Here is a 26,297-nt window from a genome sequence, read left to right as displayed (position 1 = left end):
GATCACCCCGACGCCACCAAGAACGGCGAACTGTAGGTACCTCCTCGGGCAGCCGATAAAGAAGTACTCGTGCTGGAACTTACTGGAAGTGTCAAAGCTGTGTGAATACCTATCTAAGCAAACAACCTGTGCTTGGATACTTGGAAGCTTCCAATTTGACCGATACTAACGCCGGCATCCGTGCTCACCGCAATAAATTAGATGAAGGATGCTGATTGTGCGGCATCCATCAAGACAAGGTGCGAAAATTCTTGCCTGAGAAACTGTGGGAAACGCCGAAATAAACCCATCGTTGATGACCAGACTCATGATGCATACTCAGCGGATCCTATTACTATCCCCGTGGGTAGGATGATTCAGCATGCCATCAACAAGATAAGTATCGTGCAGCAAAGGAGGCCGAAAAAGCAGATAGTACTGTTAATTAGCTTCCAATCCTGCGGTGGGCAATTTGAGCGTCTAGCCAGCAGTGGTACGTCCAAAGGAACTAACCTGCAATGATCACCTGTACTTCATTCCACTCCGCGGGACGAGGTTAGGATAAAAGCGGACTTGGAGGACATGGGTCGCGCCAATCCAGGTATTCGTTTCTTCTCGGCTGAGACAGGGGGGGGGTGGGCACGTGACTGGTGGCTTGCCAGAGTCCGAGAAGCTAATACGTTGATCCACACGCTACATACTCACCGAACAACGCTAGCCCGCTACCGTTAACGCCGGACACCGGAGAATGGTTGCCACAGCACAGGCTGAAAAACAGATTCTATGGCACCCACGATCGCAGAGCAGATTTGTTGTCGGTGGAGGCTCCCAGATATCATTGTATGAGTGGGATTCTGAGCAGTCGGAAATACGTCATTTGAGCTCCCGAAGTGATTTCTCGTTCATGAAGGTGAATATTGTTCCTTGACAGCGAACATTGAATCAACCAGATGTCACCCTTCATCATGTGTTTTATACATAGTGTTTTGCCTGGTCTCCCAGCCCAGCTGTCGACGACCTTTTTGCGGTAGGCCTGGTATCTGGGCGCGTCGAACTTATACGACTAGAGGCAACGAGAGTGGCCCGCAATAATGTCCTTTCCAGTGGGCCAGTAGCTGCACTTCCAGTCCGCAATTCCCGATCATGTAACACGCTCGCATTTTGTCAAGCCGACCCAAATTACCTCGCAGTCGGCCTTGACAAAGTCCGCGGAGATCCCAGTCTCATCATCTGGGACGTGCAGTCGTGCGTTTCCACGTTGCTCCCCTCGAAAGTTGGCCTGCCTTCAAATGATGCGGTGGTCACACGGCCCCAACCACGCATAGCTAAGGCAGACGTCGGGCCTCGAGCGGATTCGCGAATGCTGCAACAATATGCTCCCACGGAGGTGGTTTCAGCGCTCTCCTTCCTCCCGCAGTCTACCTGCTTGCTGCTTGCCGGAATGTCCTCTCGGTGGTTTCGTTTATTTGACCTTCGCAGTCCTATGTCAGCAGCTACCAGTGTGGCGAACAAAGTGTCCGGGATAGCTACGAACGCGATTGATCTACATCAGGTTGGGTGTTATGGCGATGGAACGGTAACGATTTGGGACATACGAAAGTTGCCACAACCACTGTTAACATTTACGGATAAAGACGCTATTGCTGACGGTGAACGCCCCCGTCCGGGATCAGTTGTACATCACATCGAGTTCTCCAGCACCCGCAGGGGCATGTTGGCGGTCTTAGAAAAGGACTTAACCTACGTACGATTCTGGGATATTAGGAGCGCGAACGCGGCAGATGCATCGGAAGGGGGGCGTTCTCGCGATGCTTCTCAATCGCGTGTCCCACGTCGGTCTTGGACAAATCTGCCTTGGACAGCATCGGGATCCAGTGGGGCAGAAGGTATACCAGAATTCCAAGATCCTTCCTCTGTGGTACTAGCCGATACTCGCAAGAGTGAGGATTTTCACATCTCCCACCCGAAATTTGCTGACCGGACATATTGAAAGCGAAACATTTCGGTCGTCCGTTGGCGTCCTTTGCCTTGGTACCTGATGCACGCCCATTTTCGGCGACTTCTGAGGTAATGGTGGTCAATAAAGATGGTGATTTGGAACTGTATGCACTGCATGACATGCCAAAGCAATCGACGTGGAGTTCTAGAGGAGATCTCGTTATCGGAACCGGTTTATCATGCAAAATATTTCCCGGAAGCCAGGATGAAGACAGGCCCTTCTCATCTGCCCATCGACCAAACCGACAGCGCGCCTATCCCACTCGGGAGTAGAGAAGCAGACAACCCTCTAGTTTCAAGGCGAGATGTCAATGGTTTTCCGGCCCTACTTACGGCTGGCGTTAGAGATCGTCGACAGTTGAAATCTCGAGCTTATAGCCCTGCCTCGTTCCGACATTATCCGTTGGAAGCGTCCCTTGCACGCTCTGAAGCAACTTCGCATCATGAACGGAAGTGCAGAGCGACCATCCCAGCGTCAATACGGAGAAAGAGAAAAGCTAAAAGTCCAGCATACTCCGACTGAGAGGAACACCCCACGAAATAAGAAAAGCACCTCCTGTACAATTCAACAGGTCGTCGAGGACGACGTCTCTATGGTCATGCGAACAAGAGCTATTTGTGGGTATGGGATTAGCAATGTGCGTGCAGTTGTGCATACTTTGCAAGTCCTCACGAGCATTGGCATAGGGTTTTCACAACGCAAAGCTCACCCAGGCCGATTCATTTGGTCGCAATGGTTTGTCAGAATTATGGGCTTGGTTACTACGTACGTGTCGTAATTTGTAGCTGAATAGTGGGCTGAGCATCTCCCAGATTCGCGAGATTTATTGTGCTATCCAGCCTCACGTGTACACGGATATGATTTTTCAAATCAAGGCCTACAAGGCATATGGGATGGTTTCCCCGCTTTGCCACGTGTGGCTGCGGCCAAGACCAAATCCACAATCAGTTTGCCTGCAGAGCTGCTTTCCACATCCTTTGAGACCACAACTACTGATGCAAATTCATCCGGCACACCTTCACCGACAGATATTCCAGGTTTGTTGGGAACTTCGCCACAATCCGCCGAGGACGTATTTTATGGTGATTTCGATGCCGCTGTGGGTTTACTACTCTCGCAACAGAACCCAATGCGGCTACCGTCGTCCCCCTCGTGCCGGACGAAAAGGGCGAAGCAACGGCAATTTGCCATTCAGCTCTGTGGATGGAGTCTGGTAGATGAAGATCTTTCCTCTGCGATAAAAAAGTGACAATAACCATTTGCCCGCTTCTGCTTCTGCTGATGATCGCATTGGTTTTCAGATGGGAAAGAGACGGACAATACACCCGTGCAGCATGTTGGCTCGTATTCACCAAGCAATATACAAAAGCTCTTGAACTTCTCATGCGAAGCAAAGGTCAAATTTCATAGTTTGTTTTTTCATGACAACTCAATGGCTTGCCGAGACAGATGAAACGCACCACCTCATAGCAGGAACGCTTGCAGCACTTGTACCAGGAGGATCGAGGAGCAGCGAATTGTGTGAACTCTCCGAGAGATTGATCGTTCGGCTCCTTGATCCTTACGTCCGCGTTATGTTAACACAGCTAACATCTAAAGATTGGTCCGACGTTTTGGAAGAGGAAGCATTACCTCTTCGCGAGCGGCTCGCCATCGCGTTTCAATTTTTGGAGGACAGGGCGTTGTCGTCATACCTTCGCCGAACCGTGGAGCGTCTCAGCTCAAGAGGTGATATCGAAGGGCTCATCATTACCGGATTGACGCCGGCCGGGATGGATATACTGCAAAGCTATGTCGACCACACCGGAGATGTGCAGACAGCCGCTATTCTTTCTTCTTATGTTTGTCCCGCCAGATTCCAGGACCTGAGAGCCGAAAGGTGGCAAGAGGCATACCGGGATTTGCTGGATGGCTTCAAGCTTTTCCATCATCGTGTCAACTTTGACATTGGTCGTGGCCAAATACTTCAGGAAGCTGTACAAAATGGAGACCTGTCCCCGATGTATAAATGGGCACCTCAGCACATTCTTATTCGGTGTAATTATTGCTCAAAGCCTACGAATCCGAACAACATGGACGCTCCAAGCAACAACCGAGTGCGTTGCCACTGCAGTTCGTTCCATTGGCATGTCTTCACTGTACTCCGAACATGCAGGTGACCGCCTGTCGCTGTGATCGTGCCTTGCCAAGGTGCTGCGTTTGCCTGATGACACTTAGCATCGTTCCTGATGCTAGTCGGAACGCCGATTTGCTCAGTTCCCACTCTACCTCCAGGGGTGCGTCATTCTTCAGTTCAATGTGCAAGATCGACTGAAAGTCGCCATGGTAGACACAATTGAGGACGCCATCATTATTTGTCAAACCTGCAGGCACGGTGGCCATGCTTCCCACATATTGGAGTGGTTCTTCGGCGAGGAGGGTGCTGGTTCCCATGGGAAATGTCCAGTTGCAGATTGTAACTGCCGTTGTGGGGATGAGTTGTGAGCACGGGATGTCGAATCTACTATTATTGCCTCGAGCACATAGGATACGGATAACATGTAGCTTTCACCACTATCTAGTAGTCCATCATTGCCGCTTGTGGAGACGACATAGTGCTGCTAGCGAAAGCGAAGCTCCCACTGGTTGGTCTATGCCTGCATTTATGTCTCCTCGTTGTGTGCTGCTGTTGCGAGGGGTGATAAGAACAGGCAAGCGTTTGAAAAACATTTGGTCGTGGTGTGTGCCATTTTTTAACAGGACTCGGGAGAGGCCGCCGGAAACGACCGAGCGTGGGTCAGCCGAACAGTCCGGTCACGTGCCACATCCCCGAGCCCCTATTACGAAGTTGCAGCCCTGTATTTCTCATCCTTTTCCAGCACCTCCTCTCCCCCATCCGACCTTGTTTCTTTAGATGACTTCTAACTAAAGTGATACATACTCATTTGTCATTCATTTATGTTACAAGTGCACAGGACCCAAGACGGTTGTAAACCCACAAGATACTTGGCATTACTTCAACTGACGAACGTCCGAAAATCCTGTTTTAAACATTAAACAGAAACTCCTCATCCTCCCATTTATCCTCGAATATGATCAGCCCCTCGAGATCTTTGGGCGTCTCCAGAAGACCACTTCTCGGTACTACCTTGGGATCAACTTTGGGAAGCGGTTTGCTGACTGTTGTCGATCTTGACCTGACAACGGCTGTAGTGGGATTCCTCACCGTTCCCTTGGGGACCGGCTCTTTCTGAGCAGCGAGGGGTAGAGATCGTGTGGTCGTACTCGTTGCAGGTCGTGTTACAGTGGCGAGACGGGTTGATGTCGCAGGTCCCGTTCTAGTCGATTGTGCAGAACGTGAAACGGAGGACGCTCGGGTGCCTGGTGCTGAAATAGGGCCACGCGCAGACTGGGGACGTTTAATCGGCGGAGCCGTTCGAACCCGCCCAACGGGCGGCGCGGCCGTGGAAGAAGGTTTCTGCGATACCGGAGGCCTGGTAGCTGAAGAAGTATGCCTAACTTCCTTGGAAGTCGTGCAAGTACGAGATCCACTATTTTGATGAACCCTCCGAGAAGTGGGCAAGGTACTCTGAACATTACCAGTAGCAGGATATCTGGTCTCAGTGTTTAATTCGGCAAACATATCGTCTTCCAAGGCTCATGTCAGGGCGATAGGGACAAGACATGATGGCCAAGCGTACCCATAATTGGCAGATGCAAGTTTATCATCTTCACTTTCCAGTTCTTGCAAAGTAAATGAAGGGTCCGGCGGTGGCTCGTCGTCAAAGGGATATGATCGAATGAGGGCTATCAGGGTATTGCCGACTTCCCTGTAATTTGGTAGCTCGAAAGGCGGCTCGTATGGAACCCCTGCAAAGGAACCAAGGATCCATCTCAAGTTAGTGGATACCAAATGTACACGCTATTCGACTACCTACCATCGACTTTTGGTGGCATGTACTCAACTTCATCGTAGTCTTCTTCCGCGAGCGATTGATTTGCCACCACACCTCCAATCTCAATATCTATGTCGCTCGCATCCCAGTGATTTCCAGCGGTGACTGGTGTCTCAAAGCTCTTACTCGCACTTCGGGGTAGACGAACGCGTCGTCGTACAGAACTGGCACGACGAGATTCGTCTGGAGAGCCATTGGCTGTTTTTGTGCTGGAGCTTGAAATGAGGGTGGCCCGAACGGCGGTGCGGTTTGGGAATGGCGTCTTGTCACCGAGTGGGCGAACAACGGGAGTCCCTTTGATTTTGGACACTACCGCTTGCTTTCCAGGAGCATCTTTGACTACACGATCCGTTTCTGTGCCTATGAATCAGACATGGAGAGTAAACCTAACTGAACAACCTACGTGTGACCTTCAGCTGCAGTGGTGTACCCTGGACTACCCTCTTCCCCTTAGCGTTTACCGTCGTGGGCAGGTCACGAAACGTATTTTCTTGAAGTGCATGTCGCGACTTGACGAGCCCACGTCCTGGAGTCTTTACGATGTTCCGCCTTTCGGAGTCCAGAGAAACGCCCGCTGGTCGCAAACCGAGCATTGCGTGGTTTTGAGGTGAAGCCAACCAGCTGGTTGAACGACTCGAAGACGCGAAATTGAACGCGGTCACGTGCCTCAGGGGACCCACCAAAGATAATGAATTCGCCGAGGACAAGCCGAGGATGGCATCGCCTGACCGATGTTGAAAGGCAGGGAGTCCCGCAAAACCATTCCCTGCATGGGAAGTTGGACAGACAAACCTTTCACCTCCTCCGGCAAGCTGTAGTCACTCCATTCCTCAGTAGGTAATACAACTGGGATGCTCAGCGGCCCCGGTATTAAGGTCCGGCTGGTCAAAGATGACAATGCTTCATACCAGAAGCGACAACAACTCTTCTGGAAGCAGGGCATGATCAACTCCCGCACTTCAAATCTAAGCTAAAGTCCGCTAGAAGAACGCCAATGGAATCGGACTGTCTACCGCTGGGTTTACAAATTTCCCTTCATAGCGTAATCGAACCCGCTATTCCCTTCGGCCCATTGCTTAATGAGCACGCCTGCAATGGCCGTTGGGGGAGGCATTTTGAATAGAGGTTCAACTTCTCCTGCAGAGTCGTGACTACTGGTTGCTGAGTGGGCACCCGCTTGGTGGGCAAGGACGGCCAAAACCTCTTCACGGGTGTACCATCGAGCATCTGAACCGTTTTCAGCGTCATTAATGGACATCAACTTCCGTGAACGCTCATTACCTTCTAGTTCGTTGTCCAGATCTGTACGAATAGGTGCAGAAGAATCCGCAGTGGCATAGAAGCCAAGCATAAGGTTAGCGGGGAATGGCTTAGGTGACATGAAGAATGGTGGCGTCAGCAATGGAATGCTCAGTTCACGCAAAACTATGCACTGCCAGAATCTGGGGCGACCACTTACCCAAGGTTGGCCGGAGTGGTATCGCACATTCCGTACCCTCACACCGGCTTCTTCCCACATCTCACGCTTGACAGCATCTTCGTAAGACTCACCGGGCTCAACGAAGCCCGCCAGGGCGGAGTAGAACTTGAAGCGGAAACCTTTTCTGAAGTCAAAAAAAGTTAATCAATTCACACCAAGGCTGAAGAGGCTTAGAGCGTGGCGTACATTCCGGCCAAGGAGGATCTTATCGCCAGATTCGTCCATCACTACCATAATAACCACGGGATCTGTCCTTGGATGACAGAAGTTCTGCGTACCCCGACTACAGCCGTTCTATCAGAAATGTTTGCCAGCGATGGAACAAAGCGACTGACCCTGAGGGGCACGACTTTCCGCCAGCATTAATTGTCCATGGTAGAAGAGACTGTACACGAGAGCTTCCAACCAGCCCAGAGGGAATACGTTGGGGAACCGCATGCGGGGCAGAACTTCAGAAACTTCATGAGTGAATGGTGGTGGGCTCTCAAACCACTCACTTTGTTCCTCCTATTCCAATCTACCATACTCCGAGCTTCCGCAAAAACAGCGGCAGGTGAATACATCAAGGCTTGTCATTGCAGTTCTCGATCCATGAAATTCAAAGAAGAATCCGCACACTGGGAGGTTTGTATGGCCTCCTTCACCAAAGAGTCCTCGAGATCAGCGACTTCTATAGTAAAAAATGGTGTTCCTTCCAAATTCGCAACAGTAGCTTGTGGATCCTTGAAATCAGAAGATGGCAAGGCTGCCGCGGCAAGAGAATCTGCCTCTTTCAATCCGAGGAAGACTATCCGTGTTCCACGAAGTCGGGCAGCCTCGAGAACAGGTGCATCAGAATGATTCGCTTCTCCCTCAAATTGGCCTTGACCGAAGTACGGCTCGATACCGAGTAGGGGCCTCACATCGTCTGTGGGCAGCAGTGCCAGAGTTCGTTTCTGAGTAATTGCATGGGTCGCAATTAATGGTAGTCCGTCGTTGAACAAGATCCATCGGGTCGCCGGCGAGGATATGACTGCGTTAAGGAAGGACTGAGATGGTCGTAGCCACGAGAGTCGGTTCAAAGGTGAACCACCCATGAAATTCACGAAACCTTGCACCTTTATCAGACTCTCCCTAGTGCCGTTAGTTTTCACTTACCTTTCAGCCATTTCAAAGGCCGCGTCACCTGGCCCACTCTCGAGTTTCTGCCGCTCGTCTGATCCGCGGAGAAGTGAAGAGTTGACAAGCTGAAGTCTATCGCTTGCAGGTTACTGACACGAGCAGATTGCATGCGAAAACAATGCTATCGGCTAATGAATCATGTGCACCTGGTCAGCGGGTAGAGATATGATATGTGATATGATAAGAGGTCGGGCTACTATAAGCGACTGTGCATCTTGGAACGCAACCATAATAATTTCATGACAAGGTACTGCGTTTCTCTGGCGACAAGCGCGGGATTTCTTGACAAGACTTGACTCACATGGCATCCCCGGTGACAGAGACGAGTCCTAATGCCATCCGGATCTTTGTACATGATATCACTCAATTCGGATCCGTTCCATTAGATAGATGGGGTCAGTACCATTACACCGAAAAATAACCTTGTCATATGAAGAAGGACAGCCAGTCGTTTGTTCGGTGCAGTTTTCCTCTTCATCTTTCTATAACTGCAAAGTGAGGAGCTCGACAGATCCATTACCGTTCCCTGCGAACAACGTATTTCCCATAAGTAGGTGACAATAACCAAAGGCACAATTGGCTTGTCCGTTTCTTTCGAGGAATCTCTTACTGTGACTCAGCAATTGAAAGGTGTAAGATCCTTGACATACCTTTATTTAAATCCTTAGCTGCACGAGTGCCTCGCAGTGTCCTACGTACCCCAGGAAGGTGGGGAGTAGTCATCGTCATGGCCGTAATTCGAGGGAATATGTACCACATGGTGCTTCATTAATTGCCACCCAACTACGGGGCTCGGTTTTACGACACCCGCAGCTTCCCTACCCTACGTCATTTGGACGAGCACAGGCAAGTACGTTCTTCCCTGCGGGTATAGTGAACTGACGTGGGTCTATTTAAATCGAGACTGGTCACAATGAATGATGTCCTATGATGTCTCGCTGTTATTTCCCTCACCCCTGATGGATGAGTACCGAGGTGAGACTTACGTGCCCTGACCCGCCTTGAAACTTCCTATTAGGGTAATTCGTTTGTTTGCTGCCCATTTACGGCTCTTCATTGCGAAGTGCGCGAAGTTCATTCGCAAGTCATGTTCCAGCTCAGAAGGCGGATATTCCGTCGGGTTTTTCATCCGTACCTTTGAACTTTCCTTAATAGGGGAACAAACAATGGAGAGCGCCCTCGATTCTTTATGGAGCCCCCTTACGAACAGGCGTCGGCACTAAGCAATAGGTCGACGTACAACCTTGTATAAAGGTCACACCCAGGGACCCTATCCTGTAACCACGCCTGAACCTTGAGCTGCTGTACGCCCTTTTTGCTTGTTGGTTTGTTTCAACTCCGGAATGATTGAACCATATGTTTTCTAAACTGCTAGCATGCGATGGCGTCCGACGTTCCCCGACCAAAACAAGATGGGAAAGCAGAGCATCTCTACCATGGTCTTGCCGTGAATCTCTCGCCTGCACAAATAATTGCGGAGGCATGGCAGCGGGAGTCCGCTCAAACTCAGGAATTCTGGCGGCAGGCAGAGGCAAAGCGGAAGGAACGATATTCGGCCCCTCGACCTCCACGACCACGGAGTGGGAAGATGTAGATAAAGTTTAACGTGGAGGTAAGGATTTGTTTTCTGTAAGGTCGTAACTGCTTACAACTGTTCGTATTCTAACGGCTGCTCTTACCCAAGTTTCGACCTTCTTTGTATATATCGTTCCTCACCAACACTACCCATACGCAGCGTGATTGCAAAAACACGGTTGTTGCTTAGTATTTAAATAGCAGTTACATACCCGAGTGTCCAATGAGTGCGCAGAAAGCATACGACAAGTATTTATTGATTGCTGCTACATTGCACGAACAATTATTAGTGTCCTGGTGGTTACGGAGTAATGTCTAAGCTTTCAACCCTGTCCACTTCATGCGAATCTGATTCGTCGTCATTATCGTAATCCTCATCCTCTTCTAGTGCGGCTTCCGCCTCAGCTTGCGCTTGCGCTGCCGACGCAGCATTGGCAATTGCCTGCTCCAAAAGTTTCTTCTGCTCGTCAGAAAGACCATAGAGAGATAACTGAGGAGCTGAGGGGCTGCTGCTGGGAGGCACACCTCCTTCCTCAGCAAGCGACAAGTCTGATGAACCTGCGGCGGCGGCCGCACCTTCAGGAGTGCGCGAGTGTGAATGCCCGACATTGGTGGGACCCTGGGTGTCGTTGGCAGGCAGGAGAAGAGGTTCGAGTTGCGAAGCCATGCTTTGCATTTGTGCCCTGGCTATTACGCTCGCCAGTGTTGCTTGTCCCCCCGTAGGATCCAGGTGAAGCGGTGGCGCAGCATGATCAGTGCCCAATGCCTGCGACACATGAGCCTGTAGCACAGAGTGGAGACCGAGTACCGCTGCCTGCATACGCCGGATAACATTATTGTGCAGTTCTCCTTCCTCCAAATTACTTTGTTCTCCGTGACTAACGTATCCTGCAGCCACGGCACTGTTGGTCACAAGATCGTTCCACATCTTCGTTCGCCTGCCCTCCCGAACATGCTCCTCATCACCATTCCTGTCAAGCTCTACTTCCCGTACGGCAGCATCCACACAAATCCCGCCCTTCCCACCGCGCGCTGCGCTACTGTTTTTATGTCGTTTAATTGCGTCACGTCTGGAAAACAACTTGTCGCAACCCGCGCATTGCCAAGCCCTCTTTTCATGCAACTTTGTGTGACGTTTGAGATCATGGTTGCGAGCAAATGATGCAGGACATATGGTACAACGAAACGGCCGATGTGCAGCGTGTATTCGTTGGTGGGCGCGCAGACTGAAAAGTCGAGAGAATGTCTTCCGACAGCGGGGTACGAGACAGGGATATACAGCGGTGCCGATATCGCTGAAAACTGGACGGAGTGGTGTTCGATTCCAAAGGGGTCAACGGTCCGAGGAAATTGTGCAGGGGCTTGAAGGCCTGATGGCGCTGGGGCATTTTGAGATGACGCCGTCGGCGCAATTTGGATGCCGCTGAGCACCCCTATGACTTGGATCAATCCACCAATTTCCTGAAGGGTGTGCATCTCCTGACCACCGCGGGCGGACAACGTTACGGCAAACAAGAAGATCTGGTGCAGTTGCAGCTGCATAGACGATACGATAGACGGATCTAGCGGACCGCCGCCAGTATGATGGTGTACATTAAAAGCATTCGAAACCGTCCGAACGGCTTCAACTACTTGCTGCTCGATATCGTAGTGACCGATATGCTGTCGCTTGAATATGCGAGATTCATCCAGCAGTTTCTCTTCGTCATCTTCGCGTCGACGCTTTCCTTTGTCAAGTTGAACCGCAGGAGCGCTCGAATTTCGCATGATAGCAAACAGAGTATCGGAGCGAGCAAGAGAAACAAGCCTAGGACTAAGGATTTTTGCATGATCTCTGGAGATGGCACTGGAGTCGACCGCGCGGCTGAGGATATCGAGCACGTTACCATTTAACCCAGGAATGAGGGTCGATGAAAGCGTGGACCGTGCTTCAGGATCCTTTTCCGTTAGTGCCAAGATGGTTTTCATGGTCTCGAGAGCCGCTGACACCTTTGGGGGAAGCTTCCGGCTCATGGGAGTTGCACATCCTAGGCCGTATTGAGTGGTTTCGGCACCATGGGAGGTAGTCTGTGCATTCCGTAGTCTTTCGCTCGCTTGCGCGGCCTGCGCTTTGCTGATATCTGCCCACAACTGTTCCTTCAGCCTCCGTGCTATTTCCTCTGGGTCTTCCTCCTCCTCCCCATCGTCTTCGTCATCCTCAAACTCGTCTTCAAATGTTTCGGCCGCCTCATCACCGATGTCGTCGTCCGGAGGCTCCGTTGTTACCCGAGCTGCTGTGGGATGTTCAATGGCAACCCGTGTCATGGCGCACACATTATTGCCGTCGGGTTTCATCGCTGTGACAAAGCCCACATATGTGACTGCTTCCAAATAAGGAAGCCAGTCTTGGAGGTCACTCCGCGAACCGGTCCCTCCCACACCGCGTCGAGATTTTCGGACAGCTGGCAGTTTTGTCTTTGCACTTCGACTCACAGCTCATACCAGGAAGAGATGTCAATCAATACCATCAAGGATCTGACAGCGGGAACGGCTGGGGGAATTGCGCAGGTGAAAACCTCACGTCCCCCCAGTAACATTTGCGGAGGGCTTGACAAGTTTGGTTGGTGCAGGTCCTTGTCGGTCAACCTTTCGACATCGTAAAAGTGGTCAGTGCATACTCTTCAGCTCTCAAACAAACCCTCGATTTTATGTGAGGACCCTCTAGCGTATGCAAACATCCCCCAAGGGCACCTACAATGGCATGTTGCACTGCGCTACTGGGATCCTAAAGAATGAAGGACCCTTGGCGTTTTACAAGGTAGAAGGTTTTTGGCTTGCCACTACGCTCTTTTTTCCTTCTAATTTCAACCCGATCATAGGGCACTCTCACGCCGTTATTAGGAATCGGCGTCTGTGTGTCGATACAATTTGGTGCACTGGAGTTTGCAAAACGGGTTTTTGCAGCCCAGAACATCGCCAGCGGTCGCGGTGGTGAAGGAGGAAAGATGCTTTCTAACGGTCAACTTTTTATCGCTGGTGTCGGTGCTGGCATTGCAAATGGATTTGTCTCTGGACCCGTTGAACACATTCGAATACGTAGGTTGCTCGTATTTATCATCTAATTTGCATGCTGAAACGCCACAGGACTGCAAACACAGTCGAACACAAATCCTATGTATGCCGGCCCTTGGGATGCGATTAAGAAAATAACTTCGCAGCACGGGATTCCCGCTCTTTTCAAAGGTCAATGCGTCACCTTCCTTCGCGAGGCAGCGGGCTATGGCGTCTACTTCCTGGTGTACGAAAAACTGATACAACGCGAGATGCTGACGAAGGGCATCCGCCGTGAAGAGATAAACCCTATTAACCCCGTTCTATATGGTGCAGCTGCTGGATATGCTGTGAGTACTGGTCATGACGTGATTGCTCACCCTGCTTATCCCAAATTGTAGCTGTGGGCGGTAATATACCCGATAGACATGGTCAAATCTAGGATGCAGACGGATGGTTTCACATCCTCCACTGGTCAACGGTACGCTTCAGCAAGGGACTGCGTGCGGAAAGTCTGGCGGACAGAAGGCATTGGTGCCTTCACGCGGGGGTTAGGTCCCACTCTCATTCGGTTAGTGTCCACTGGTTGATTGTTCACATCCTGCTGATTGAATCTCAGATCTCCCTTCGCAAACGGTGCTACTTTCCTTGGGTTCGAGTTGGCAAGCCGACTCCTTTATTCATGATGCGTCGCTGGCCGGCAGTTTCTGTTGCATGCCACCCGATTCACCATGAGACATCATTTGAGCGTGCGACCCTTACGGCGCATAGACGTGGCAATCTGTCTTGCGTTAGTTGCTACTTGCGAGCCAAAAAGTTATCCCTTAATGTCACCCGTGTGGAAGAATGTCGCTCTCTTTGTCTATGTGCCTCTTGGATAATATCCCCAAGCGGGTCCCTTAGATCGTGCTAGATGCTGCTCGCTGAGGGACCCTGACGACATTCTGAACCAAAACCCACGATCGGCATGACCACGCGTCATTGGACTTGCAGAAAGTGCTGCCAGGTATGACGCGACAACAACGACTACTGAGGCGCCGAATACCAGCCTAGCCACGAGTACTCAGACAGACCAAACACATCATGATCGATCAGGATATCCGTAAGTACAACGGGTAACCTACATGCTCAAAATTCTCAGAAACCAAGGCGGTGATACTTTCAATGCCAAAAATATCCATGTGCCCAATTTCGTGAACACCATTTATGAGACAATGAGGATGGTATACGGGTAGTACTTGTGTCTAAAATTTCTGCAGAAGGATAACACTGTGAGGCATCTTTGAAATCACGTCGCACCTCTACGTATATTAACCGCTAAAATTTTCTTTATTAGTTGCTCTTCTGTTTGGGCTTGCCGTTGGCATCGAACAGGGCGTGTTCGTCACCCAGGACCCTCGGGCCATCGCCAACACAGGTGTGAATGAGTCCTTTCACGGCACCGACTTCATGTCGCTTCGCGACTGCCGAGTTGAAGCCAGGCACAAGAGTGCCCTCAATGACCTCGTTAAGGAAAGGATCCTTGAAAGGCTCTGGTTGAGGGAAATATTGGATGATCATGCCGATGATCTCCTTCATATTCTCTCCGGGTGCATAAATGACGGCGTTCGGCCCAGCGTCAAAAGTGTATGCTGCTTTGCGCTTTCCACCTGCAGCGATGGAAACGCGATTGTACTCGGTCACCACGCCGATGATCGCACGACTGACGTCGTTCATGTAGAAGATCGGGGGATCCGTGTCAAGGGCGACAGCGTGAAATTGATTAGAGTCTTGCATCGTGATTTTCGCAAAGGTATCGAAATCCTTTTTCAGGATGGCCTGCTTGATGTCCACCAGCTGTTCCTCGACGTGCTGGATTCGGTATCGGAAGAGCGCTGATGTCTCCACAGTGCGCTGCATGCCAGCAGTGGAAGACGTGCCCTTCTTGTCGTCGGAGACAATGCAGATAAGGGCATGTATCTCTGGCCAGAACGTGTGATCCGCGACCTGCACGGCACGCGAATCGGATCCGAGAAGGTCATCTCTGCCCATTTGCCACTCTACAAAACCTCCGAAAAGGGAACGACAAGCAGAACCGGAACCCTGACGTGCATTTAGGGAGAGATCGGAGATGTCGGCAGGATCAGAGAGAGGTAGATCGTAGAGATGAGCGAGGGAGTAGGCCAAGGCTGCGAAACCTGATGCGGAAGAAGCCAACCCAGCAGCAGTTGGGAAATTGTTCTCCGAGCAGATGTGGACCTTCCATTGGGATATCTAAGAACACCAGATAAGTCAACAAATCGGAAGAGACGGGGCGCAATCAGACGTGCCTTTGGTTCATTAGGATATTTAGCTTCATAGCGTTCCCGTTGCTTCCTCATAGCTTGAAGACACGTGTTCAAGCGTTTGTCATTATCAATCTTTACTTCTTTTCCATTGAGCCATAATAAGTTTTCCTCGTATTCCGCACATGTGCGAGATGTAGTGGTGGAGCAGAGATGATCCTGGCTTAGCGTGACCGATAAGGATGGGTTAGTGGGTAGAATCAGTGATTCATTGCGCTTTCCCCAGTATCTAAAGCACGATCAGAGTTTGCAAGGCAAAACACCTGCGAACTGACTTGATACAAGCGATGTTGACCGGTGCGGACACGGTGGCCTGTTTGACGAACATAGCTGTTGAAAGTCAACGCCCTCTAGATCGGCTCAGACACCCACTGTAATCAGTGGCTGTGTCGAGTAGACGTCACGCCAGTGTCACACGACCCGGTCACGCTCCGGTCCACCTGTGACACAGTCACACGTGGCACCGGCGAAAGCGACCTTTTGCTGAGGAGAGTCTGATTCCAGTGCTTCTTCATCAACTCACAACCAACAACCCCGCGACAGCGACAACGGCACTGCGTTGGAACAACCCACCGAGAATCTGATTTCTGTCTTATTTTCTTATCATACGCTGGTGGATAATTGTGGCACTCACCCCATTGTCTCGGCTACCAAGACCTACGATCCAGCCAGCCTTCAGGATTCGTCGCTCAGTTGGCTGCATAGGGTGACTTTGCTCACACAAATGCCATGTTTTATCCCCAGCAATCCCCCGCCATTTCTCACAAACATCCCAACCACCACGACCAGTCCCCTTGGGGTCGCACACATCATCCTGTCCTCGGCCCTCCTGGCTCACAGAACATCGGCCCACCGCCTGCGTCGCCTGGATATGCGCTCTACACAAATGGATCCGTGAACCCCATGCAACACCACCCAGGACACCCTCTTCCCCATACTCCAATGACCCATCACCAGCACCATAACTCGCTTTCTCATTATCCCTCTCCACCGAATGGCCACATACACAACCAGCATATGGGCCAGGCATCCCCTGGAAGCGCTGCCAGCCAGATAATTACCCCTCATTGGCAACAGCAACTCCTGAAGTGCGAGGTATGCCAGCTCATGTTGCACGTAATACTGGGACGTTGGTCTAATCGGGCCGTATGTTCAAAGATGATAAGATCGTCCCGCTCTCCGCACCACAGGGCGCGGGCTAGTGCTATGGCCTCTCGTTCAGTCACTAAATCAGCTATCCTCATCACGAATCCGAACCACGTGAAACCAAACAATGGTACAGACGTTCCCGATGCGGCGTCAAAAGACAGCGGGACTTCAACTGCATCTAGCACTCCAGCTCCTACAACTGCTTCGGAGAGCTCTCCGGTGTCATCTAACTCGGCACCTAACCACCCCTCTGCCACAGTGGCACCGATCGCGGAGGCTCCGCGACCGACAGCAGGACCACCCGAAAATACTTGGAATTCACTAGACATGGGTGGCGTTAACCTAAAGACAATTCCACACAACTCTGGGCTGTTTACATTCACGTTTCTCATTAATCTCTACCTCAACCACAATTCTCTAGCTGCAATACCACAAGAGATCTCTAAACTGCGTCATCTGGAATTGCTAGATTTGTCGGGAAATGCACTCACCACAGTGCCTCCGGAGATGGGCATGCTTACGCAGCTCAAGGAGCTCTATCTTTTTGACAACCAGATCACTACGCTTCCACCGGAGCTTGGCAGTCTTCACCAGTTACAGACACTTGGCATAGAGGGCAACCCTCTCGATGCAAGTCTGAAGGGAATGATACAGAAGGATGGCACGCCAGCACTTATCTCGTACCTTCGGGACACCTGTCCGATGCCTCTGCCTCCCCCCCAACGGGCATGGAAAAACGTCATCAGCCCAGCGGAACGAGAAGCTTTGGCGAACGACCCTCACACGGAGACCTTTAGCGTTCTTTGTTACAACATTCTGTGCGAAAAGTACGCAACAGAGAAGTTGTACGGCTACACCCCCTCGTGGGCACTGTCGTGGGACTACCGGAAGGAATTGATCTTAACCGAGGTGATGAACTACGATGCAGACTTTCTGTGTCTGCAGGAGGTAGACATTGCTCAGTACGAAGACTATTTCGTCAAGCATCTACAGGCACAAGATTATGAGGGCATCTACTATCCAAAGTCGCGATACAAGACTATGAGCGATGTCGAGCGGCGGCAGGTCGACGGTTGTGCGACTTTTTACAAGGCTAACAAGTACGTGCATTCCATCCAAGCTGCTACACTACATCCTAACACCATTCTAGGTATCAACTTGTTGAGAGACAACTCATCGAATTCAGTACTGTCGCGATGCAACGGCCGGATTTTAAGAAGACAGATGATATGTTCAACCGCGTGCTCGGGAAGGATCACATCGCTGTCACGTGCCTTTTCGAAAACAAAAAAACGGGTACTCGCGTCATAGTCGCCAATGCTCATATTCACTGGGACCCAAACTTCCGAGACGTTAAGCTTGTTCAGGTCGCGTTACTAGTGGAGGAAGTTGAGAAAATTGCTGCCCATTTTTCCAAATTACCCCCCCGCCCACCGATCAGCTTCGATGATCAATCGAGTCCATCACGGCCACTACCTACGTATTCGGATGGGACGAAGATACCTACCATCATTTGTGGAGATTTTAACTCTATTCCCTCGAGTGGCGTGTGGGAGTTCCTGTCTACTGGTTCAGTGCCACCGGATCACCCAGATTTCATGTCCCATTTGTATGGCAAGTACACCACAGAGGGCCCCAGACACAGGCTCAACCTGAAGAGCGCGTACGCTGCTGCCGGGGAAATCTCCTTGACAAACTATACACCACGCTTCCAAGGTGTTGTCGATTATATATGGTACTCGGCGAGCAATCTATCTGTCAACGCTGTTTTGGGCGAAACTGATAAAGGGTACCTTGAGAAGGTCGTTGGCTTCCCAAACGCACATTTCCCTTCGGAGTAAGTGTCAATTCTTTGCAGTCACGTATGAAAAAGCCTGATGTTACCCTTTCCTTCCAGCCACGTATGTTTAGTGAGCGAGTTCCGGGTGAAGCCCATACGGGACACACTCCCCCCACCGTCAACGATTCCGACACCCAACGGTATGCACTCCTAAGTGAGATGGAGTGTGGCTTTCATCCGCCTCATTTACCTCCTGTATTTCTTTTTCACTTTTTTGCACATATAATTTTTCTGCAGTACATTGCTTTCTTGCTTGCGTGTACACGAGGAGTGATTGCGTATATACAACAGTACTTACGTGTTGTTTGTTTTAAATCCAGTCCTATATCTCCACTTCTCTCTCTCTTCCTGTGTTGTCCCCGGAGTGTGCTTGCTTGCCCGGCGTTCATGTACGCCGCTTCTTAGCTGTCTCTGTTCGTATATATGTCTGTAGCATCTGTCTGCCTTGTGCACCTCTCTGATCTGAACTATATTTTCCTTATTCCTTCATCTCGTAGACGATGTGCAGCGAACCAAGTTGCAGGTGGAACAGATAGCGAAGCAATGGTGCTCGATACGTAGTGAACCCGCTTTCCAGCATGCGTGTGTGGAGATGCCAAGTCTCGGGGGAGTTCTATTTCGGTGATTACAAATAGTCTACTTGTAGTACCAATCGGAAAATCTCTATAAGGGTACAGGGGGGGGGGGGGGGGGATTGCCATGTTAGCTAGTCATTGAGATGGGGTAGGCAAAACAATGAACAAACGAGTGATGAGGAAATGGAGACAGGGAATCGTAAGCTACGGATATGACGTGTGATGTGCGCGCTTGTGAACCTGTTAAATAAAAATCCGATATGAAAGGACAAAGCGGAGTGGAAATACCTAGTATACCAATTAGCATCTTCAGTTACATAAATCCGGGAAAAACCCCTACAATCAAACTGAGGGAAGACACTAGTGGAGCGACGTCATCTCGCCCGATTCATGTCCCGAACTCCTCTCAGCTTCCTCGTACGAGGGCAAGCCTTGCATACTTGTCAGTGGTGGTACGCCCCCAATGACCCCACTAGCAGATGCCCCGTAATCAGGCACCTCTGTTAGCGCGCGCATCCTTGACTCGGTCATTGAGGCAGTCACCTCAGCGGCCGGGGAGGCTACCACAGGGACTGATGGCAATATCGCATGAGCGTAATGTCCCGTTGGACCCGACGGTGAGGTAGAAATCGCGGACGACGATGACGACAACGCGTTGGCGATGTTTGAATACGAACTAGAACGCGACGGTCGCCATCCATGCGCCATAGGTTTCATCGTCACGCTGAAAATCCCTGGGAGGGACCGACTTGCTTGGCTACTGTGCACGTGCGTCTCACAGGATGGCGAATTACTGCCGGGCCCACCACCAACGCTCGTCCCCGAAATGGAGGTCATTGTCAAATGTCGCTCTGGACTGGACGCCCGGCTTCCACGACGACTCACTAGCCTCGAGCTTGGGTGACTGGCAGCCCGGCTACTCCCTTCCGAATGCGAGGAGGAGGGGTGATTAGGAGTTTGCGAGGATGCGTCCCGCGACATAGAGAGCAGTAGCTCAGAGTTGATCCACTCAAGTGAGGTATTTTCTTCTGCCTGAGGGACGTATGGCAGGTGAGGAATCATCGGAGCCCTAGGAGATCCGGGTATTGGCGGGCTCCAATATCCTTCGCTCGGCTGCGCCCCTGGGTGATTCGTCAGTCGCACTTCGCGGTGGTATACGTCGGGGACACGGTCCCGCACGTGGGAGGAATAGCTTGGTAGTTCCGCATCTTGCTCTTCCTGAAGGGGAATCTCGGATCCACCAAGGATGAGGCGACGGGTAGTTGCACAATTAGCACGCGATTCATCGAGAAGACGGTGGTCCAAGATGTGGATTGGGAGCGAACACCGCAACTCAGATGTATGCCCGTCCAGGTTTGACATGAGGATAGACCATCGTATTCGATGGCTGACCGTGATGGGTTCCAATAAATGCGACGGCGTCGCAGACCGAGGTATAGTAAGGGAAAGTTGCGTAACCACATCGGCGGGGCCCATCTGATCTACCTCTGCATCAACCACCCCCGCAGAAGGTGACTCCCCAGGTGCCGATGGCAGAACTGGGGGAGGAGCGTCAAGGGAGGAAGAGAATCTCCCCGAAACCGGAGACCTGACAGACAACGAAGCATCGTTCTGGCCCACTATTGATCCAGGACTCGTGTGATCTTCGTTAGATGGTCCACCGGGTGGCGATGGAGTACCCGAACCTTGCACCACCGGTGCAGGTTCACCATAATGCTGCTCACGCTTTGGAATTGCCCTTTCACCAGAAAATGTGTGTTCGGCAGACACGATCCTCCGGGTGTGTTCCTGCGTGGCTCCACGACAGTGCACTTTCGTGATCTCAGTTATCTGAGTAAGCACCGTTAGCACGCGTACGCCCTTTGCCAACGGTGAAAATTTGACGACTACTGTGAGTATGTCACCGATGGCCCAGACCTTGTGGGGCAACACGATCGAATACATGAGTTTTTCGGGCCAACTGTTCTCGATCTCGAGTGTCTGCTGAAACTCGAGAGCGTCCGGTGCAAATGAATGCAGTAGGAAAATAGGTATAGTAGCATGCAGGTTATGGGCTAAGCCGGGTCGCACAGCGACCGCCCTGAGCTTATATGAAACGATCACGCCGCCATGTGCAGTGGTCGCCACACTGGATGGCAGCGACCCGCCGAGTTGCAACTGGAATGGAAACAAGTGGCGACCAGCCTTCAGGGTATGACTGTGGCGTTTCTCGCCTTCTAAAAACGACCAATCGTGCGTACAGATAGCGTACGTCTGAGGTGAATTATTTAATGCTCGCCTGGCCAACAAAAGCTTATAGATGGTAGGGAAACGAAACAGAGGATAGGACGCACTGTTCACTCATAGGGGCAGGAAGCCTGACTTTACCCCTAAACTGGAGGGTGATCTCTTTGATGGAAGTTGACTCGGTAAGATTCAACGCGACGTGGCCAGAGAGGAGGGCGGGTTGGACCTCCCCGCCCGTTCCTCTGACCGTGATACAGCTGGCATCGACCACAATATCTATGCCTGACCGTTCTTTGTCCCTGCCCATGTCGTGATCTGTCGAATGCGAGTGGGCAGACGAGTTGGGAACGAAGCCGGAGAGGGCAGCGTGGAGCGCGGAAGAGAGGGTATCATCGACATTGGACGAGTTATGTAGCTCGTGCGATGGAGAGGGAGGTCTGGTTAGGGAAAAGGCCATAGTAATGGAAGAAGGTGTAGCCAAGACCACCGCGAAAGGAGAATGGAAGGATAATTTAAGGAGTGCACGAATCGCGATTTGGAGACAAAAGAACTGGTATGGAGCCTGTGGAAGCGATTATCTATGGACGTGCGTGCGTGCGGTCGTGCTATTGGAATGATTGGAAGGCAAAAAGAACTTGGACGTCTCATCAAGCCTTCTTTATTTGCTTCTAAGATGCGGTGATTTTCCTGTTCGATAAATATGTAGAATAAAAAATAACACGGAATTCGAATATGTCGCTGGCCAGAACCGGAACAGCATAACAGCGGAAAACCCGTATTCGGAAATCAAGAGTCACTTCAAACACCCCAAGGCGGCTAATCCGTCCTGAAATCACCAAATTTGCACTCGAGACGGGACGTCGGAACGAATCTGCTGGCGGGTTGTTGCTTTGTGGCACCCGTCAAGGCACAGATAATGGAGGGATGTCGCTTGCTCGCCTTTATCGACACAGACCCACGTCCGACCCAATGTCGTGGTCCCATCTGACGATATTAGTCCATGGGAGTTCAGGCGTGTCCAGATGCACGAATCCAAATTTACCTCCAATAGCTTACCAGTGTCTGATCTGTTCAACGACATTAATTTCATAGGTCGGGTCAAATCATCAAAGTATATAGCCACTATCGTGAGAGCGGGCATCTGACATTTTGAGATGACATTCTGGTCTCCGTAGGTGTCAATTCTCGAGATATGATATATGAACATCCACGGACCGGTCTACCACCAATGGATTGATGACCAACTAAAGTCGACAACAAGGGTCTCGCCCTTCGGAGGCCCTCAATCGAACACCGTGCCAGTTAGCTTGCCGCTGTCCATTGCATTCCTATCATATCTGCATTTCATTTCTTTATTGTTCCCCAGGATATGTATCTGTAAACTTGTGGTGGAACGGCGTTGCTAGAATGCGGGAAGCCGTTCCGGCTAATACACGCACGCCTTTGGCCGGGCATCGGGTTAGCAACGGGATATGTCGGGAGACGCACCTCCAGTGTCTCACCAATAGGCTCATTCCTCTCCCGGAGTCACGCGCATGCACATGGCCGTGACACGCCGTAGCGCTGGTTGTTGCTTATTAGAGATCCCGCGAAAGGGAGACTGCAAATCACCTGTCTCCCTGTCTTTAGTCTGCCAGCCTCTGAGTGCTTCAGACCTTTCATTCGCGTCACCCGCTTCTGGGCGAAGTCATTGATGGTCGATCACAATACCCAATTGGTGGACATCTAGAGAAGCCCGTGGTGTGGTGAAGTAAACAGGCACCGGGGAACGAGAATGGGGCCGATATCATCATAGGTTGAAAATTACCTACCCTCCAGAACCTCGTGTCATGCTAGACACACCTGTCAATCCGTCGACAAAATCTAAACGCAGTCTTTTGGGATCTTTGGCAAGGCCGCGGCAGGCAGACAGCGTTGTAGTGCCCACGCGCTACACACCCCTACTATCCCACGCCTGAACCCAGCGTACCACCAGAATTGACGCAAAGGAATATTCGCTAATCGATTCAGCAAACCCGCGGGAGGAGACCAAGAACGAGCAGCTAGAGAATGCTTAGGTTTTCAAGCCTCCTGGATGCTTTCTTCTTTGCATGTCTTGCGCTGGGGCTCGAATGCGCCCGTGTCAGCGGGGCCACTTTTACTGAGACAAGAAACGTCATCTTCCACACAGTACTGCGGGCCAGAATCGAGGACATTGGTACTCTCACCATACCCGACGTCATTGCTACCATCTGCACGATAACCATACCCAGGGTGACGACAACAATAACAGCAGTCGTCGAAAGCAGCACTGCTAGTCCGCTAGACACGATCAAATCACTTCTGTTTTACTATGTGTTTTATACCTACGGTATAAAGGCATACCGCCACGTCCGCGCGAGAGGATTACGGAGGTGTATGTCAGAGACTGTGAAGGCAGTCGTCAAAGTGCGTCTCTCGCCCCAATTTCTTCTGATTCCTTAAATATTTTATTGTACCCCATTCCATGCACACATGTAGGACACCCTTCTTCTTTTCCTTGCTCTCCCACCTGGGCGATCAAAGGTCCAGTCAGAACTGTCCCAAGTTCGAATGGAAATCGAAAAGAAGCTGGTACCAGAAGGTACTGGTGTGCAGAGACATCTTGAGCTTCCTCACCAGGGTCAGTCATTGGAATGGATTTTGAAGGAGATGGAGAGAATGGATGAGGAGTTTGGCAGTAGCAACCGAGGCGAGAATGAGCAACATACGAAAGGGGTAGACTGGAGAGAAGGGAAAATAAGCGGGACTGTGTACCGTACGCATCCGCTTTATTCTCTCCTGTCTCATGATCTCAGTCTCGTGTTTAGACGGTGGTATGGACCTGACCCGCGTGATTGTCGCCGCGTTTGAGCGATACGCTCTCGCAAATCCGTTGCACCCTGACGTGTTCCCCGCGATCCGAAAGATGGAAGCCGAGATTGTGTCTATTTGCCTTAGATTGTTCCACAACCCAGACGGTGCGGGCACGATGACATCAGGTGGCACAGAGTCAATTGTAATGGCCGTGAAGACCCATCGCGATTGGGCGAGGGCAGTAAAAGGGATTACGGAGCCCGAAATGTGAATAGCTGGGCCACAATTATCGGATTCGAGTGAAATGGGCTTATGTAAACTCATTCCGCAGGGTCGTTCCACTCACCGCTCACGCGGCGTTCGACAAGGGAGCTGCGTATATGGGTGTCAAGGTACACACGATCCCCGTCGACCCCATTACTCGCGCAGTCGACATGAGACGTGTTCGTAGGGCTATGTGCGTCTTTCTTTAATCTCTCAGTATCTCTGACGCCATCCTACTTCATTCGCGACAGAAATTCAAACACAATCATGGTAGGTCCTTCCGCCTTCTGCTGACTTCGTCACAGACGACATTGTCTGCCCCAGCTCGTTGGTTCCGCTGTTAATTTTCCCGACGGAAATCAAGATGACATTGTCGCCCTTGGACAACTGGCTTCGCGGTATAATATCGGTCTTCATGTCGACTGCTGTCTTGGCTCGTTTGTTTTACCATTTCTTGAAGCTTCTGGGCTCGCCGACGGTGAGGCAGACGCGGAGGGGAAGGTGAGGTATAGACTGGAACCGTTTGACTTCAGGGTCAAAGGTGTGACCAGCATTAGTTGTGATACGCATAAGGTGTGTTCTGCTTTAACTTGGCTGGCGGAATGTGATGGTGGCACAATCTGCTAACTGCACTTCGGTGTGAATGTCACTTTTGTTTGGTTGGGACTTCTTCTTGATCGCGTTTTCCATTTCCTGGTCGTGGCTTACAACTCTAACTCTATAATGGACCACTATCATATAGTACGGATTCGCACCCAAGGTAGGTTCTCCTTGTACTTCTCAATGCAGTCCATAACCGGGAACGCTGGGGAGTAGGGTTCCTCTGTAATCATGTACCGCGACTCATCCCTCCGGCGGTATCAGTACTATGTCAATCCAGATTGGACGGGCGGTGTGTATGCGAGTCCGAGTCTGTCGGGGTCGAGGTGAGCGGTCTTAACCTTCTCTATTTGACAGACTCTCTTGTCTCATTCTTCTTAGACCCGGGTCGTTGATTGCAGGGACTTGGGCCGCGATGCAATACATCGGATCGGAGTACAACTTTTCCCTTACTTGTTGGCCTTCTCCCTTACTTTGGCTACAGCGGATACCTGGCGTCTTGTCAGTCCATCGTCACTTGTGCACGAAAAATCGCCAACGCAATTACTACATCCATTCCTTCTTTATACGTCATCGGTTCGCCACCTTCGAGTGTCGTCGCATTCGCGTCACGTGACAAGGACGTAGATGTATATGAGGTCGGGGATGCAATGGCAAAGCGTGGATGGCATTTGAACGCGATCACGGAGCCAAAAGGGGTGCATATTGCTTGTACAGTGCGTTGGTTTTTTTTTTAATTATACCTTCGAGCGCTGACTGGTTGGTATAGAAACTCACATTAACACTTGCGGATACGTTTGTAGAGGATCTCAAGGCATGTGTCGAGAAGGCCCGGCTAGCGCCGGAAGGGAAGGGGACAATGGTGGCGCTCTACGGTGTGTTCTGATCCCTTTTCCTTTGATGAAAATTAATACCTGCTTGGTTGGTCGTTTGGTCCACTGTGCACCTGGATTGTCCACTCGCGTATACCGCGTTCATGCGTTAGGCCTGGGCAGCTCGAGCCCCGTGGGACCGACCCTGATGGGCGAGGTCGCAACTATCTTCCTCGACACGTTGTATCAGGCTTAGCTTCTGCCAGTCGTGCATCGGAAGCGATGTGTAGTATATTGTTCTAGGGTGCAGGAAGCAGGTACCTTTTGGAGTCGATATATGAGTCCACCGAACATATACCTAAGTATTGTAGAAACGTTATACTGATGCTGGTTGTACGAGCACAGGTGTGTGTTGCATTGGAAGGTAAACCGAATGGGTTGTACATCTAGTGTTGGAAAGCATCATGCATGCTCCAAGTTGTTTGAGCGGCACTTGACGTCACATCTCACGCGGCTGAATTCATTTGCTACCTC

At 51.0% G+C, this 26,297-nt stretch overlaps 11 protein-coding genes across 11 annotated transcripts; 5 read left to right on the top strand and 6 right to left on the bottom strand.

Moving 5' to 3' along the window:
* Window positions 1–385: 385 nt before the first annotated feature.
* Window positions 386–4,668, top strand: F5J12DRAFT_843760 (uncharacterized protein). The gene is made up of 11 exons (XM_051746229.1): window positions 386–889; window positions 962–1,919; window positions 1,973–2,149; window positions 2,193–2,388; window positions 2,432–2,615; window positions 2,665–2,743; window positions 2,791–3,223; window positions 3,280–3,374; window positions 3,428–4,074; window positions 4,134–4,254; window positions 4,308–4,668. The coding sequence occupies exons 1-11, from the start codon at window positions 728–730 to the stop codon at window positions 4,460–4,462; spliced, it is 3,207 nt and encodes a 1,068-aa protein (XP_051598356.1). The 5' UTR covers window positions 386–727; the 3' UTR covers window positions 4,463–4,668.
* A 170-nt stretch (window positions 4,669–4,838) lies between these two features.
* Window positions 4,839–6,710, bottom strand: F5J12DRAFT_843755 (uncharacterized protein; the record flags this gene model as incomplete). Its single annotated transcript, XM_051746228.1, has 6 exons — window positions 6,594–6,710; window positions 6,317–6,546; window positions 5,896–6,267; window positions 5,693–5,827; window positions 5,155–5,605; window positions 4,839–5,116 (listed from the first exon to the last, which is right to left on the bottom strand). Coding segments are annotated over exons 1-5 (1,280 nt in total), but the record flags the coding sequence as incomplete, so codon positions are not given.
* Window positions 6,711–6,734: 24 nt separating this feature from the next.
* On the bottom strand, window positions 6,735–8,478 carry F5J12DRAFT_843753 (NUDIX hydrolase domain-like protein). Its single transcript, XM_051746227.1, has 8 exons — window positions 8,010–8,478; window positions 7,891–7,961; window positions 7,780–7,842; window positions 7,729–7,742; window positions 7,580–7,676; window positions 7,373–7,498; window positions 7,195–7,282; window positions 6,735–7,140 (listed from the first exon to the last, which is right to left on the bottom strand). Exons 1-8 carry the CDS (start codon window positions 8,467–8,469, stop codon window positions 6,935–6,937), a joined length of 1,125 nt encoding a protein of 374 aa, XP_051598354.1. The 5' UTR covers window positions 8,470–8,478; the 3' UTR covers window positions 6,735–6,934.
* Window positions 8,479–8,766: 288 nt separating this feature from the next.
* Window positions 8,767–9,264, bottom strand: F5J12DRAFT_843749 (uncharacterized protein). Its single transcript, XM_051746226.1, has 3 exons — window positions 9,185–9,264; window positions 8,875–9,137; window positions 8,767–8,801 (listed from the first exon to the last, which is right to left on the bottom strand). The coding sequence occupies exons 1-2, from the start codon at window positions 9,200–9,202 to the stop codon at window positions 8,937–8,939; spliced, it is 219 nt and encodes a 72-aa protein (XP_051598353.1). The 5' UTR covers window positions 9,203–9,264; the 3' UTR covers window positions 8,767–8,801; window positions 8,875–8,936.
* A 398-nt stretch (window positions 9,265–9,662) lies between these two features.
* F5J12DRAFT_241144 (uncharacterized protein) lies at window positions 9,663–10,331 on the top strand. The gene is made up of 2 exons (XM_051738550.1): window positions 9,663–9,858; window positions 9,930–10,331. Exon 2 carries the CDS (start codon window positions 9,936–9,938, stop codon window positions 10,146–10,148), a length of 213 nt encoding a protein of 70 aa, XP_051598352.1. The 5' UTR covers window positions 9,663–9,858; window positions 9,930–9,935; the 3' UTR covers window positions 10,149–10,331.
* F5J12DRAFT_949624 (uncharacterized protein) lies at window positions 10,276–12,433 on the bottom strand (the record flags this gene model as incomplete). The annotated part of the gene is made up of 2 exons (XM_051749784.1): window positions 10,276–11,424; window positions 11,529–12,433. The coding sequence occupies 2 exons, from the start codon at window positions 12,431–12,433 to the stop codon at window positions 10,431–10,433; spliced, it is 1,899 nt and encodes a 632-aa protein (XP_051598351.1). The 3' UTR covers window positions 10,276–10,430.
* A 107-nt stretch (window positions 12,434–12,540) lies between these two features.
* On the top strand, window positions 12,541–13,845 carry F5J12DRAFT_949618 (mitochondrial carrier; the record flags this gene model as incomplete). Its single annotated transcript, XM_051749783.1, has 7 exons — window positions 12,541–12,676; window positions 12,739–12,774; window positions 12,834–12,926; window positions 12,988–13,204; window positions 13,253–13,509; window positions 13,561–13,730; window positions 13,779–13,845. Exons 1-7 carry the CDS (start codon window positions 12,620–12,622, stop codon window positions 13,843–13,845), a joined length of 897 nt encoding a protein of 298 aa, XP_051598350.1. The 5' UTR covers window positions 12,541–12,619.
* Window positions 13,846–14,491: 646 nt separating this feature from the next.
* On the bottom strand, window positions 14,492–15,811 carry F5J12DRAFT_906495 (GHMP kinase; the record flags this gene model as incomplete). The annotated part of the gene is made up of 3 exons (XM_051748792.1): window positions 14,492–15,412; window positions 15,469–15,712; window positions 15,759–15,811. 3 exons carry the CDS (start codon window positions 15,809–15,811, stop codon window positions 14,492–14,494), a joined length of 1,218 nt encoding a protein of 405 aa, XP_051598349.1.
* Window positions 15,812–15,951: 140 nt separating this feature from the next.
* On the top strand, window positions 15,952–19,083 carry F5J12DRAFT_843719 (Endonuclease/exonuclease/phosphatase). The gene is made up of 4 exons (XM_051746225.1): window positions 15,952–16,578; window positions 16,642–17,732; window positions 17,783–18,469; window positions 18,530–19,083. Exons 1-4 carry the CDS (start codon window positions 16,213–16,215, stop codon window positions 18,624–18,626), a joined length of 2,241 nt encoding a protein of 746 aa, XP_051598348.1. The 5' UTR covers window positions 15,952–16,212; the 3' UTR covers window positions 18,627–19,083.
* Window positions 19,084–19,407: 324 nt separating this feature from the next.
* On the bottom strand, window positions 19,408–21,730 carry F5J12DRAFT_784168 (uncharacterized protein; the record flags this gene model as incomplete). The annotated part of the gene is made up of 2 exons (XM_051742982.1): window positions 19,408–21,325; window positions 21,381–21,730. 2 exons carry the CDS (start codon window positions 21,728–21,730, stop codon window positions 19,408–19,410), a joined length of 2,268 nt encoding a protein of 755 aa, XP_051598347.1.
* Window positions 21,731–23,322: 1,592 nt separating this feature from the next.
* On the top strand, window positions 23,323–26,019 carry F5J12DRAFT_723409 (PLP-dependent transferase; the record flags this gene model as incomplete). The annotated part of the gene is made up of 12 exons (XM_051741451.1): window positions 23,323–23,700; window positions 23,773–24,049; window positions 24,102–24,354; window positions 24,419–24,544; window positions 24,603–24,621; window positions 24,676–24,924; window positions 25,094–25,111; window positions 25,168–25,277; window positions 25,333–25,386; window positions 25,436–25,667; window positions 25,721–25,826; window positions 25,937–26,019. 12 exons carry the CDS (start codon window positions 23,323–23,325, stop codon window positions 26,017–26,019), a joined length of 1,905 nt encoding a protein of 634 aa, XP_051598346.1.
* Window positions 26,020–26,297: the final 278 nt, after the last annotated feature.

The sequence above is a fragment of the Pisolithus orientalis genome (genome assembly GCF_024613125.1).
Source record: "Pisolithus orientalis strain OTSU chromosome Unknown F5J12scaffold_23, whole genome shotgun sequence".
NCBI lineage: Eukaryota > Fungi > Basidiomycota > Agaricomycetes > Boletales > Pisolithaceae > Pisolithus > Pisolithus orientalis.
Note: the sequence above shows the minus strand (reverse complement) of the source record. Positions and strands in the feature narration are given on the sequence as shown.

Excerpts from the sequence above, each read along its gene's own strand:
- F5J12DRAFT_843760 (XM_051746229.1), top strand. The coding sequence starts at position 728 with ATGGTTGCCACAGCACAGGCTGAAAAACAGATTCTATGGCACCCACGA. Across the intron at positions 1,920-1,972 it reads ACTAGCCGATACTCGCAAGA|CGAAACATTTCGGTCGTCCG; the intron begins GTGAGGATTTTC and ends ACATATTGAAAG. Across the intron at positions 3,224-3,279 it reads CTTTCCTCTGCGATAAAAAA|ATGGGAAAGAGACGGACAAT; the intron begins GTGACAATAACC and ends ATTGGTTTTCAG.
- F5J12DRAFT_843753 (XM_051746227.1), bottom strand. The coding sequence starts at position 8,469 with ATGGGTGGTTCACCTTTGAACCGACTCTCGTGGCTACGACCATCTCAG. Across the intron at positions 7,843-7,890 it reads ATTGGAATAGGAGGAACAAA|TTCTGCCCCGCATGCGGTTC; the intron begins GTGAGTGGTTTG and ends AAGTTTCTGAAG. Across the intron at positions 7,141-7,194 it reads TCTGGACAACGAACTAGAAG|ATGCTCGATGGTACACCCGT; the intron begins GTAATGAGCGTT and ends AAAACGGTTCAG.
- F5J12DRAFT_843719 (XM_051746225.1), top strand. The coding sequence starts at position 16,213 with ATGTTTTATCCCCAGCAATCCCCCGCCATTTCTCACAAACATCCCAAC. Across the intron at positions 16,579-16,641 it reads AGCAACTCCTGAAGTGCGAG|ATGATAAGATCGTCCCGCTC; the intron begins GTATGCCAGCTC and ends GTATGTTCAAAG. Across the intron at positions 17,733-17,782 it reads ACTTTTTACAAGGCTAACAA|GTATCAACTTGTTGAGAGAC; the intron begins GTACGTGCATTC and ends ACACCATTCTAG.
- F5J12DRAFT_241144 (XM_051738550.1), top strand. The coding sequence starts at position 9,936 with ATGGCGTCCGACGTTCCCCGACCAAAACAAGATGGGAAAGCAGAGCAT.